The sequence below is a fragment of the Colossoma macropomum genome, unplaced genomic scaffold (genome assembly GCF_904425465.1).
Source record: "Colossoma macropomum unplaced genomic scaffold, Colossoma_macropomum, whole genome shotgun sequence".
In the NCBI taxonomy this organism is placed as follows: Eukaryota; Metazoa; Chordata; class Actinopteri; order Characiformes; family Serrasalmidae; genus Colossoma; species Colossoma macropomum.
The window spans coordinates 28,525,578-28,540,423 of record NW_023494800.1 but is presented as its reverse complement, the minus strand read 5'-3'; the positions used below and the strand labels follow the sequence as shown (position 1 = coordinate 28,540,423).

General features: G+C 39.4%; 1 protein-coding gene across 1 annotated transcript in view; it reads right to left on the bottom strand.

Moving 5' to 3' along the window:
• The window catches only part of pdlim4 (PDZ and LIM domain 4), a 56,890-nt gene that overhangs the window by 40,795 nt on the left and 1,249 nt on the right, over nucleotides 1-14,846 (bottom strand). Inside the window, 1 exon segment of the mRNA XM_036587513.1 lies at nucleotides 7,355-7,506. Coding sequence (XP_036443406.1) covers nucleotides 7,355-7,506 — 152 coding nt within the window.

Here is a 14,846-nt window from a genome sequence, read left to right as displayed (position 1 = left end):
GTGCAATTATGGAGAATTTTGGCCATGGCACCAAAATTTAAAAAATGTTTTGCTGTGTATCATCCACCTTATGTACATGATGTGCAGGAGCCTTAAGAGTCCTATATGGAACTTCCAAAAAATAAATTGAAATGAGGTATAATCAGTGTGCACAATACCCCCCAGTGGGGAGGGGGGTTGAGAGTCCATGTCGGCTGGCTACTCCAGCATTGGCGGGCTGCTTGCTCGCTCGCCATAGCGGCACTGATACTAGCTTCAGTAACAGCATAATGTTTGGTTTAACACAGTTTGGTAATGTGCTCCTCCACACATTAACTGGGATCTTACATATCTCCTCTTTCATGTTTGGTTTGAGAACTGAGTAACAATTCACTCTTTGCACCAAACTCTTGGGAAATTGGGAGTTTTCAGATTTACGAATATGCTATGGAATACTGTACACTTTTTCAGAAGTGTCCCGGGCATAGTTACTAGTTGCTAGGCTATGAAGAACCAACTGGATTAACTAATTTGCTACAGCACCACCCTGAGGCAGACCAGTGCTGAAGTTCTAGTTAGCTATTTAAGAACATCAAAGACATAAGCTCGCTGATTATGGGTGAAGCAGCTAAACAACAACCTTTCCCTGAATGTGTATTTGGGTGTCTATTTTACCCTAACAGACAGCTTCATGATTTGAGACATTCAGGGGGTCCATGAGGTTAATTAGGGGGTTCCAGACCTCACATTAACCCCCAAGAGCCCCTGTATTTCACTCTTTGTGTACAGTGCTAACACAATACCCAGTGACATTCTGGAGCCTGATGGCAGTTGGCAAAAATTATCCCAATAACACTTCCTGGAGCACCTTGGTGGAATGAGTCAGTGGCTGAAGGTGCTGGCTTTCCTGCAGTTCTCCTGCAGACCCACCTTAGTCTGCTCTAGATCAGGGGACTGAGACGGCCATAGCCTGCTCCAGTCTTTTCTGTCCAGTGCATCTGTGTTATCAGTATGGTCTTTTATTCATGTATACCCACAGGACGGCACTACAAGCACTTCATATACTCCACATGGATTGTGAGTGGTTTAACAGGCCCCCTGACATCAAAGATCCACCACTAGTTCCTTTGTCTTTCCCTGCACCAAGACAAAGTCCTCCAGTAGTCTCCTGTGCATTAGTGCATCTCCATTGTGAATGCACCCTACAGTGAAAAAGTCGATCAGAGATCGTATGTATTGCCCTAAGCTTGTTCACCACTTTATCAAGACACAAGATGGAGGTATAAGTTCTATAGATGGTGATGAGAATAACTAAGTTAGATTGATGTTTTTTTTATTCACAAAAAGTGAGGTCCGTCTCCTCATTTTTTTGTGTTTTTGTCCATGCATATTGTGTAAAAGTCATCCAGTGTGACAGCAAAATCTAAAGTATGCTTCCATAAAGCAAATGAGACTAAAGTAGTTAGTAGTAAAGTGTTATGTTAATGATAATTAGTAGGTATATTCTGTCATTTTTCGTAACTGCCTTTCTGTTTCATAAACATGAAATTCATTAAATCAAGTATCAACGTGAAGCTTCATATGGTTGAATGGCCTTACGGAAGAAAGAAATTCCGTGGAATCTCCAAGCTGTACCAATTTGATAAGGCCTCAGGTCCTGGGCAGTGAATGTTAATTAATTTGGGTTCGCATAAAAATGTGCTCATGTACAGTCCCCTCCACAATAATTGGCACCTTTAGTAAAAAAAGGGTTACCAGAAATTCACTTTTTGGTGAATTAGCTTAATCTCATAATGAAAAAATGAGAAAAATCTAACCTGTAATTTAAGTAAATTTACTTATCTTGTTTTTACTTTTTACTTATCTGTCCTCTAACAGCTCTGGAGGTGCCTTACAATGCATATAGTCCCATGTAAACCATATTATTGTCCATCTTAGCATTCCACTTTAGACTGTGGTCATGTTCTTCAATCCGTAATAAACATACTCCTCAGACTCACCAAGCTGCTTTGAAGCTTAAGTTAGTTTCTTGACTATTTATTTATGACAGATTTTTTGTTTATCATCAAGCAAATCTACACATATGTAGTATAAGTATGCAACTGAACAACTCACTTTTAATAACATTTTCAAGATTATTTGTAATACTTGATGTCAGTTTGACCTCTAACACACTTTACGTCTACAAATGAGTAAATAAAAGAATTTCATAAATAAAACAGATCTTTACATTCCATAGGTTAAAGGGGAATTTAACACTACACTGGGCAGCAAGGACTGTATAATTGAATTTCCAGATGTTCACACAGAAGAGTAACAAGCCATTCCAATGCTCTACACAAGTCATTCCAATGCTCTAAACTCTCTCTCTCTCTCTCTCTCTCTCTCTCTCTCTCTCTCTCACTCCTAAATACAGTGAGCTCAGACTGAAATGGAAGAATTCTTATTTTCATAGAACACCATTCAGTCCAGCAATATGGCCACAGAAATAACTCAGTCAGTGCAAAGGGTCACATGCTGCTAGATATGGATGACCTTGTTTTGCATTTCCAGTGGCATAATGTGACCTTTTCGAAATGTTATCATGCTGACCCATAAGGAAGAGATATGATGACAGCTGAGCTCAGATGCAAACATTAAGCAACCATCTACAAAGATGCTTGACAGAAGTTTATGGCCTTTGTTCACAGACACTGTTGAGAGATTTGTTTGAGGGCACAAAGTTGTACAGTGAACAACAAATCTCTCAACTGTGTGAGCAAAGATGGAGAACAAGCAAGCTGGAGGTTTTCAGAGTAACATGCCAAGTGTTTACATCACACTAAACAGGCTGTTGTTGCTACCAGAGGACGATATTTTTGTAATTTGATAGAAAACAACAACTGATTGGGCATTAGCAATTCTCAGCTTCCCCCAGCCCTTAGTAGCAATAATTTCTCAATCTTTCTCAGTAAAAAAAAATAACATAAAAAAAACACATTTTTTATCAATTTTTTAACCTAATTTTGTTGTGTTCTTCTGTCTTTGGACAGCTCAACATGCATGAAGGAAAACTCCAACTGCCAATTCTGTTACGTCAGCTAACAGATGCCCATGCTGGCTAACAACAAGGTAAGTGATGGGGGAAAGGGAGAGTCATCGTCCCACCCAGAGACAAGGACAAGTATACTTGCTTAGACTCCTGCCGATGCTGAGGATCAGACTTGTGCTTTTTTCAGGGATGAGAAGAGTTTTTGGGAAAAAAGATTATATGTCATCTCCATTTCCACTCACTGGTACAACAATCAACTCCTGGGCTTTTGCTGAATTCACATCCCTATTTAAGAGAAACATGTTATTTCTATGATGTTGTTTAGAAATAGGATGCTGGCATGCAGATTCGGTTAAAGTTTGTTTTACAATGATGCATTCCATGCTTCTAAGCTCCAAAATAGAATTGCCTGTTTACAATTATTATCAATACAGGATTCAGAAGAAACCTAACTGCTCACAAGATACTTATTTCTTTCTTTGAAACATGCATCATTTGCAGTGTTCCCAAAGGGCAATATGATAAAAAAGGAAAAGTTCTCAACAGTATTTCTGAATATAGATGAGCTTGGACTAAAGAAAGCACATTCATTTTTTGAGCTATTACAACACTAGCTGTTAGGGGTGTAAAGGTACATGTATTCATCCCAAACTGTCACAGTATGGATGTTATGGTTTAGTGCATGTAGTCATATGGAGAATACCCAGTATGTGCAAAAATTGATGAATGTAATCATTATCACGGTAGCAGTTGGGAGAGCAGAGAATCCCAGATGACCCTGTCCCCCGCAACTTCCTCCAGCTCATTCCCGCAGACCCCAAGCCACTCCCAGGCCAACTTGGAGATATAATCCCTCCAGCGGGTCCTAGGACAACCCCGGGGTCTTGTTCCGGTAGGCCGTGCCTGGTACACCCCCACCGGGAGGCATCCAGGGGGCATCCTGATCAGATGCCCAAACCACCTCAGCTGGCTCCTCTCAATGTGGAGGAGTAGCGGCTCTACTCCGAGCTCCTCCCGGATGGCCGAGCTCCTCACCCTATCAAATAGAGTGTAGCCCGCCACCCTGCGAAGAAAGCTAATTTCCGCCGCTTGGATTTATCTCATTCTTTCGGTCATTACCCGCAGCTCATGACCATAGGTGAGGGTTGGGATGTAGATCAATCGGAAAACAGAGAGCTTCATCTTACCGCTCAGCTCCCTCTTCACCACTACAGTCCAGTACACCAACCGCATTACTGCTGCTGCCTGTCCCAGCCTGCGGTCGATCTCACGATCCCTCTTCCCATCACTCGTGAACAAGACCCCGAGATACTTAAACTTCTCCACCTGGGGCAAGTCCTCAGTGCTGGACTCAGACTTGGAGGTGCTGATCCACATACCAACTGTTTCACACTCAGCTGCAAACCGCTCCAGTGCGCGCTGGAGGCATCCATGTGATCCAGCCAAAAAAACAACATCATCTGCAAATAGCAGAGACGCCACCCTCCGGCCTCCACACATAATGCCCTCCTGACCCCGGCTACGCCTTGACACCCTGTCCATAAATATAACGAACAGGAGCGGAGACAGGGCACAACCCTGGCGGAGTCCAATGCTACCACTGAAAGAGTCCGACTTAATGCTGAGTATACGAACACAGCTCTCACTCCGGGCGTACAGAGATTGAATGGCCCGGAGTAGTAACCTCGGCACCTTGTCTTGTGGGAGGACCTCCCACAAGATATCTCGGGGAACACGGTCGTAAGCCTTCTCCAAATCCACAAAACACATGTAGACTGGGTTGGCAAACTCCCATGCCCCCTCAACAATCCGTGAGAGGGTGAAAAGCTGGTCCATTGCTCCACGGCCAGGACGGAGATGACAGAGATAACGGACACAGAAGATCGTGTACCCTGCCCGGGAGAGGGTCACTGGGACCTACCCCTGGAGCCAGGCCTGGGGGTAGCGTCCCTCGGCGAGCACCTGGTGGCCGGGCAGCCCACGTAACCCGGCCGGGCTCAGCCCGAAGAGGCAACGTGGGGGGACCATGTGGCCCAACACCCGCAAGGTCCAGCATGGGGGAGCGGTGCAGTGCCGTACAGGCAGTGGAAGATGAATGTAATGCGGAACCAAATTTCACAAGCGCTAGGTCCACCTCAAAACCTAAAGCTGTAAGCCATTAGCAAGTTAGCAGCAGCGGTTTGCAGAGGACCCTTTCTCTGCAGCTAGCTAAATGATTCGGTCTATTGGGGATTCATAACTGCAGCACCGTCATAACTCACGATACTCTGATCAGCTGTGACGCTAAGTTTGAGGCGTTTTAAAAGTGAGCGAAAGTTGAGGAAGACAGATATCGAGGTAAATACAAAGAGAGGGGATTTAAAAAAAACCTGAAATTAAACAAATGAACTTATGCCTATCCACAGTTTGCAGTATTTTTGTACCTATGAAGACATTCAGCACAAAGTCTTAAAAAAATTTTTGTGTTTTCTCTGCCCCTTACTACAAAATCACAGCTGAAGTTGAACCAATACTATACACGTTAGTGAACATTAGTAACTTTCCCCATCGAAAGCAAATGACCCACACTACAGGCTATACCAACTAAAGTTTTCTCCAGTGGAGCTATATGACACTATGTGGAACAAACTGTAACTGGCACTACTGTCTATGCAAAATTAATGAAAAGCAACCTAGCCTTTGACATTTAGGTTTTTTGTTCCTTATATCTGCTGTGCCGAACTCATATGGAACCGTGATGTCCAAACCGTGGTGTGAACCAAACCAAGATGTCTGTGTACCGTTACACCCATAGATATACATACCTAGATGTATATCTATGGGTGTACATAGATACATACAGTTCCTCCTTAAATGGAGCAGCTTCAGGCACCAGAAAGTGACAGCTGCACTGTTTAAAACTCGAACAAGAAGCTGGCTAGCAGGAAGCCCACTTTCGCTTCGTCCTTCTTACTGTGTTTTTGGGGGGTTTATTTTTATGTGTACTAAGATTAGGAGCGATTCACACACTGATGGATTTGCTGATGTGTGTGAGATTATGTTTCTACTGGAGCTCGCGCTAAACTCGGTTTTTAACATCAGGTACAGACTGAATACTTTCCTGCTGGTCCGGACAGCTAATTAGTGTGATCAGTTATTAAAGAAATAAAAGGCCATTTAATTAAAGGCCGATTTAATCCTGAGACTCATCATCTCTCAATACAAGTGAATTTGTTCACAAGCGGATCTTGACCGCTCCAACATGGCAGACACGCAGACATATCGCCTCAGATAGAGAACAACAGGCAACCGGCATCTAGGTATGTATATCTATGGTTACACCCTTGCTAGCAGTAGTAACTTCTGACAACACTTGTGATACAATAATGACTGATCTTAATCTCTAATCTGAATATTATATTCAACTTCGTTTAAGCTTGCTTGACCTCCACAGTCATGGATTGGATTAGCTCTTCTAAAAAGAAAGGGACCTATCGCAAAATGATAAGTCACCTCTAGTCTTCATAACTTCAGAATGGTTTAAGATACAAACATGATCCACTTATAAGGACATTCAGCAGACCCACCCCTAATTAGTTAGTGTAATGTCATTGTCAGTATCAGTGAGTAATTCCGCTCGGAAAATCACTCAAAATCCTGATACTATTGCTCTGCTTTTTGTCCTTCATATTCCAGCAAAGGGTTACAACAGCGACATGATTCACACATCAGATCACTCATCAGAGTCTGCCCTTACAATCCAGAGTGATTTCATTCACCTGTGACCATCCATCAGCCAGAAATCCAGCTCCAAAATCACCCAAACCCCACTTGCTACTGTTATACTAGCTACATCTCTGCTTTTAGCTTTCATATTATAAACAATGGGTTAAAAATAGCGACATGATTCACACACCAGAACAGAGGAACCTACCAGAGTGAGAGAAACCAGCTCTAACATCACACAACCCAGAAATACAGCTCACAACACAACCAGCATCACTGTAAAACCTGCTATTAGCTCTCTGCTTTAGCCTTCATTTGGCAACAAAAGGGTTAAAAACAGCGACGCAAATCACATTTTTACTCATAATATCCAACAGAATGAATCACCATCGAAATTATTGCACTTTCAGCTCACAGACACTCCAGACTAACAATTTCTGAAAAGATATCTGAGGTACCACTTGTTTTCAAGATCTCTATATGCAAAAAATGCAAAATTTTGCAGGCGCTAGGTAAATTTTTCATCAAAAATGACCCAAAATTATTAAGATATCAAATTTCTGTTAGCATCCCCAAAATGTTAGGGTTCTAAGGGCCATAATAATGAATACATAGCTAACAGTTGCCTTAGGGCAGTACCTGCTGATGTCTAACATGAGCTCCTCTGTGCAGGCTTTAATCCTGTTCTGGGCCTCCATATGTGTCATAGTCTCTGTGCTGTCCCCATTGATGGCCAAGATGGTGTCTCCTGGACACAGGTCCCCCAGAGCTGCCTTACTCCCAGGCGTTATCTGACAAACAAAAAGAGAAGTTAAAGGAGGGAGTGCCACACCCAAGCCAAATACAGCTGTGCCTGGAACCAAGGGTATAGCAGTCAACAAACCCATTAGTGACCATTTACTCAGATCTGAGGCTATGTAAGACAGAGATGAATAATCAGTGGCAGTGGGATGATTGATGACTTTCAACAGGCCTTTGACCTAGACATAAGTTGACTAAAGTGACACATTTGTGAAATGTTGCAATTATGCCATGCTGTGAACACCAGCAAATGAAATTGTTTCTAAACTTAGAGAGGGATATTCTCTCTGTAGAAACAGGTCTTGGCCATGACAGATGTCCTGTTATTGAAAATTATAGCGCATTCAAACGTTCATTTAATACTTTCTAGGAATAGAAGGAGATAAAAACAGCAGCTTAGTGTTGCTTTTTGTGTTGGTACAGAAAATTTTCCCCCCAAAGTATACAGCAATATGTTTGAAATCTGAACAGGTTTTAGAAATCTATTATTCATCCATGAAATTATTTTGATATCTGGATTTTGACTGTAGCCTTCATTTATTGAAAATATTATTTGAGTATGGTGGTACCTTGGTTACCGCCTATTTACATAACATATTTTTAGCTACAGCAGTGATTGTATCAGATCCCTCATGATGTCACAACTACATGGCTGTAAAAGACTCGACTGATAAAGCACTGGCTGTTTGAAAGCCTTCGCCACTCATGTCCACCAGTTTTTCAAGTGCATTATGAAGTTTTAAGTTTTACTTTGATATAAATAGATTTCTGCTCCACAGCTGTGAATAACTTTGGATGTTCATCATAATGGCAACTTTAAACCTGAAATATGGTGTTTATACTGAAAATACTTTTATCACATGGGAAAATGCATATATTACATAATCAAATATTACACTACTTTCAAACTCCAGGTTTAACCAGCTATTCCACTTAATATAAAATAAATCATTTCAAAGATTAAACTTGTAAATGGGCGACGCACCAGACAGAGCGGTTCAATTTTGTGTATTAGTAAGTAACATACATACATACATACATACATACATACATACATACATCATCTAAACCGCTTATCCTTCTGGGTAATAATTCTGGGGTGCTGGAGCCTATCCCAGCTGTCATTGGGCAGAAGGCAGGATACACCCTGGACAGGTCGCCAGTCCATCGCAGGGCTAGTAAGAAACAGTGTTCTCCTAAAAAGTATTAGTTAAGGGGCCTGTTTTTGGCCCATTTAATTTGAGCATGGTAAACTGTTATGTCAGTTTTTCTGCTAGTAAACAAAAACTCTTGTTTACAGTTTGCAATTCAGTCTAATTAGAAGGTACTGCTATCAAACATATGGCTGCTATTAGTTATGTTGGCATTTAGAGTAACAGTGACATTTGATTTGCATTTAAATAAATACAGTGAATGAAATAATGAAGATAAATATGTCTTTCACAAGCATTCAGATGTATTATAAAGCATCACAAGGAGTTGTTGTGATGTTGCTGCAGTTGTTAAACTTCCATGCACTAGATAAATCTCTTATGCACAGGCTATGAACTAATCTTATCTCTGCACTATGCATATGTATGCTGAAACATCTGTATAAGTGCATACTATAATTTGGTCTCCTGAACCAAGCAGCACCAAGCACTGAGACTGGTCCCATTAGCCAGCCAGATTCAGAAAAGTTCACACTTGTTTATAAACCTGTTTTGTCTTGACACTGAATTAAGCATGCATTGGCGAAAATACGGCAGGATCAAAATTCTGCTTGGAAAAAAAATTCAAAAGATTTGCTCATAGTGGTCCAAATTAATGTATTTTTATTCACCCCATTTTATTTGTCATCACTTCAACTTGTCCTATGCGAACATGACGGAGTTTGATAGTATTTGGAGATCACTCTATACAGGCTGAACTTAACACACTACAGACAAGACAATGCTGACCAAAAGACAACAGCCTTTTATATTGGCACTTGTGTTTTTGTTTGAAAGACTGAAACCATGGCAATGGTGGATGGAGGAGGGAGGAATGTTTCCAAGTTACAGTGACATAATACTGTAAATGGACTTTAATCTGAAGCAGTTCTTGTAAATCCAAAAACTGAAGCACTTGTAAATTGTTAATTTTACTAAGCACTTTGACACAGGTATAACAAGCTTAATCATTTTCTTTGTACTTTGCACTCAGATATTGTAAATCCAGTGTTACAATACTTGACTTGTGCTTAGGTATTATTTACAAAGGCAATGACTGGAGAAATTGTTTTCTTAAGTATATCTGGCAGAAAATAATCAACAAAGAAACTACTTGGTGAAAAAAACAGCCACTAAATCTCATTATTCACAAAGTCACATGGCTTGATTGGAATGTTGCTGTGTCAAATGTGCAAAGCATAAGGGTCCAAGGACAATAGACTCCGACTGCTATTGTTAGCACATGCCATTACAGCGCAAGAAGAGGAGAAAACCTCAGATGCAATAAATTGCCCTTCTGAACTCCCCAAGGGAAGTTAAGTGGAAAGGAGATGGGGGGTGGGGGATTAGCTTTTAGGAAGATGCAGTTGTATACAAAAGTTTGAGCACCCCTGGCCACATTACATATCTTTTTTTTATTTTGAAACTCTGCAGCAAACCATTTAAAAAAAATAACCTATTTCTGCTAATAGTAAATGTTAATTAATTTAACACCCCCTTTGGCAGATATTGCAGCTGGCAAACAAGCAAGGAGTGCTTTCTCCCACTCTTCCTTGCAGAATGCTTCCAGCTGTGATATTATTGGGCTGTCTTGCATGCACAGCATATTTAAGATCTATGCACAGATTTTCAATGATGTTCAAGTCAGGGGACGGTGAGGGCAATTCCAAAAGCTTTGTGTTTCTTGTTGTAGTTCATGGTGGATTTTCAGGTATGGTCTGGATCACTGTCCTGTTGTATAAGCCAGCTTCTTTTCAGCTTAGTTCCTAACTGACTGTGCTTCATATGCTTATAGAGTTCCCTGATCTTTAGTGTAATCCATTCTTCCATTTACCCATGCAATGATTTCTGTGCCACTGGCTGCAACACAACCCCAAAGCAAAAAAATCCACCCACATGCTTAATGGTGTGCTTCTTTTTTCTCCAAACATACTTTTGATTATTTGAGGCAAGAGAGATCTTTTTTTAACCTCATCAGTCCACAGCACTCATGTGCAACTTCAAGTGCAAATGTTTTTAAGGGTGATTTTGAGAATGCACATTTAAGTACTTGTTTAGCAATATCCATAAGTATTCAAAGCCTGTAAAATGCTGTCTGGGCCAGATCTAACTAGTATTTATTGGTGGTGTGTTTAAAGAGTATATTGTCATGGCTAAATCTTACCGACATCTTAACTCTGCATAGGAGAAAATGGTTAATTAATTAAATTATCAATGCAGATCTGTATTATTTTGTCTCTAATATAGGCAACCAATAATACTTATTTATATTTATTATTTTTTTTTATTAATTTTATTGATTGTTGTCAAGACATTTTTCAACAGATTTGAATGGAAGCTTAATGTCTATAAACACAGGGTTGCAGCAGGTGAAAATAAATTACAAGACTACATCTATCTCAATGCTTTAGAACGTAACACAATCCTTGGAAATATCTAATTGTTCTTTTAATAGTTTTTTTTTTTACTGTGGAACTGCATTTGAACGAATTTGGTAGAATGGGCTGAATAATTTAATAATTGTTTAACATTTTCCATACACCTCATAAGCATTGCTGGCTACAATTCAGCACGACTATACTTCACATAGTTACATTTTTCAGTGACAGGCCTAAATGATTCAAGTTGTGCTGTAAGTAAAACATTGTTTGCAGAGTTTACATGAATCATCTTTTAAAATTTGGACAAAAGTGCACACTTGAAGGATTTTTATGACATTTTTCTCATGTTGTGTCTGTTTTTACTGTACAACACAGTAAAATTAGAACAATGCTTAAACTTACACAGAGACTCACTAGCTATATAACCCTAACTTTCATTTACACAAATATGTACAGCTTTGTAAATAACAACATAAATGCAATTAACAGACTAGTAAAGTCTTTGTCGACTAAAGACTAGCCAGCAAGTCAGGGAAACAGCACAAGCTTAATTACATAAATTAAAAAAAAAGTAATGGTTCTCAGTTTAAATATTTGTTATTAATCCCCTTTAAAGAAATATTTGTTTATCATAAGCTTTTCAGATATTAAAGTTTTTTTTTAAAACAAATAAGGGGTTAGCTTATTTGTAACACAACTGAGCCTAAATGGTACCAGGGCCATTTAAGCTAAGTGCCGACTTATCGAAACTCATCGTATCAATTCTTTATTTCATTTATTTTTGACAAAAAATTAGAAACATCCATATTAAAAATATGTATACTTACATTAAGTGGGCTAATTTGGGGCTTTCCCCCTATATACCACATCATTCAGTCAGTTGGAATACCATTTTAGTCCTTAAGTTGCCTATTTTGGGCAGGCCATCATTTTGGGACTGTGTCAAATTAAATATATAATCATATATTCTGCATGATCTGAAACTGAAAGAACATTGAGTGTGCTTCAGGGCCCCATGACTATAAAAATCTAATGACTGCGAGCACACTGAAAGAGTATGGAAAGAGAACTCAAAACTTGGTGAAGGACATGTCTTTCGAGGATGTAAATGAATTATCTACAACTGTCATAATAGTTTCATCAGTATAATGTCGATTTTACACCTCAGGCCTAAACATGAAGCTGATGTGTCACATTACTATGTTAAGACGTATGACGTAGTCCAAAAAACCCCTGTGAAATTCAACCCTCTCTGACTTTTCAATGATTATTTTAGGCTTTGCAGGGTGACTCACAGCAGTGCATGGACATCGTATTGCAGCATGTTTTTTTCTCCTCCTGACTCAGTAATGCTGCTTCTTTCAATCTTAATAAAACATCTTACATGTTGCTTTAACTAATGTAATGATTAAATGATCAATGTCAAAAAATCAAAAACCTCTCTTCCATCAATGGGCTAAAATGGCTGGCAGCCTGTGTGTTCAGACAGGACAACTGAATTGGTCTTACAGATGATATATTTTATATTTTCTGATAGTGCCTGTTCACAACTTTCAGTAGAATGCAGAACCTGAGCAAGTGTGCAGTGTGTTAATGTTATCAGAAAGATCTGAGTGTACTGCAAAGTCTACAGAATGGACAAAACTGAGCACCATCTGAAACATACTACAGTTAGATATGGCTGGTTGACATGGGAAAAATATAATATAACAATACTTTAAGAAATTCACAAAGGAACCATTACTCACAGTGGCAGATGGAAATCTTCAGATGATACATATGGAATATATGAATCAGGTAGAAGATATATATGGCACATATGTACCTCTATATGTATAGACCTCATATACTATAATCAGTATATTCATACAATTCAGCAGGAGAGCTAAAACTGCATGAAATTTTTATGGCCTTACATATTCACTGCTTTATTCCCCTTTCCTGCAAAAAGGTTATATCTGAGTCTCCATTATGGAGCCAAACACGTTTCAAAAGCTTTGATGAATCAAGAATGTTTTGTTTACAGAATACAGCACACTGCTCATCAAAGAAGGTCAGATTTAGTCTGTCAACTGTACAAGAGATCACAGTATGACTGAACAACTCCAAACGTGTTTTAGCAACTGTAAAAGTATCAAAAGTATCAAAAATGAAGTATTACAAAAAACATTATAATTAATATGCTACTGGACAATGCAACAGCAAAATAAACAGTATTTAAAATTTTGGTGTAAACTTTTCAGTTCAACCATAAAGTTCTAAAAACTAAACACTTCTGAGGAATACACATGAACAATATATATATATATATATATTTTTTTTTATTATTTTATTTTATTTCCACCACTGCAGTGGACAGTGGCAAAAGTTTGGAAAGTTAAACTCTTGACGGATCGTTTCACTCACTGATGGCAGAATTTTCTGCTGCAGCTCTAATGAAAACGATGGAATATCTGGTATGTCGTCATCCCTCTACCGCAAACATGTGAACACAGCACCAGAGATGCTATCGAATGTGTATCAGACACATCTGGCTGATATGTGATTTGTTTAATAAAGTCAGTATTGGTGCCGATTCGATCTAGAGTATTGGATCCGTGCATCCCCACACTCTACTCAGTGTTTCCTTTTCAGTTCCTTCACATTATATTGAATACCTTCACTAATCTGTCATCATCAATCATATTTTTCCCAACTGCTGGTCATGCAGTGTAGTAAAGAAATTAACATGCAAATAACATGTTCAGGTTTGTTCTGAAGAGTTCTGTTGGAAATTTCACTTAATGGAGGAAGTAGTGCTTAGAGAGTTTAACTGGTTGAGAGGCATGTCAAAAATTATTTTGGAAATGATTATTTGGGAGGTGAGGCCTTTTCTATCTCTATAGGTTTTCTATCTCTATTGTTTGATTGTTTACTGTTTTGCCAAAACTATCACACAAGTTGGTTAACAAATGTATTAAAAAAATACATTCTCATGAAATAGGCCTACTGTGTGAAGACATGATTGACTTACCTCAGTAATCAAATTGCCTTTGGTGACATACTTTATGTGTCGATGCTAAGCTATGTATCTATGTGATACAATGCTTCAGGAATACTGGGGATGTATCTTTACAGCAGGACCAAAACAATGTAAATAATACAACATAACTTCTTCAGGAAACTGCAGAAGTGAGTGAAGGTACTTGCATGATTCTGAAAATCGGCAGGAGAAGATGCCACAAAATCTTCGGTATCAGAAATGATTTACATTTCCCTTAAATTAACAGAGCTCAGCTCTGTTTGCCATTCACATTAACTGAAAGTGCTGCAGCTCCATTCTGTGTGCTCTGCCCCAATTTAACACCTGCACTACACTGTAAGATAAACTTCCTGCAAAACTATAGATGATCTAGATCGGGGTGGCGAACTCTAGTCCTGGAGGACTGGAATCTTGCACAGTTTGGTGGTTTTCCTACTCAAACACACCTTATTCAACTCAGCAACTAATTGCTAAGCTTTAAGAGAGTGTTAAGAGCAGGAAAATCACAAAACTGTGCTGGACATCAGCCCTCCGGGACCACAGTTTGCTGCCCCTGAACTAGACAAACCTCAGCACTAACATAACCCAAATTAAACTATTTTACAATTATTCCATTCGCAATCGTCCTCATGGTGCCAGGGGCCCTGAGTTGCAGTTCCTAAAGCCTACTGGGTTAATAAAGCCCTGCTGAGAAGTTTTGTCAGAGATTTTCCTTCCCTAGACGGAGGAAGCAGTGC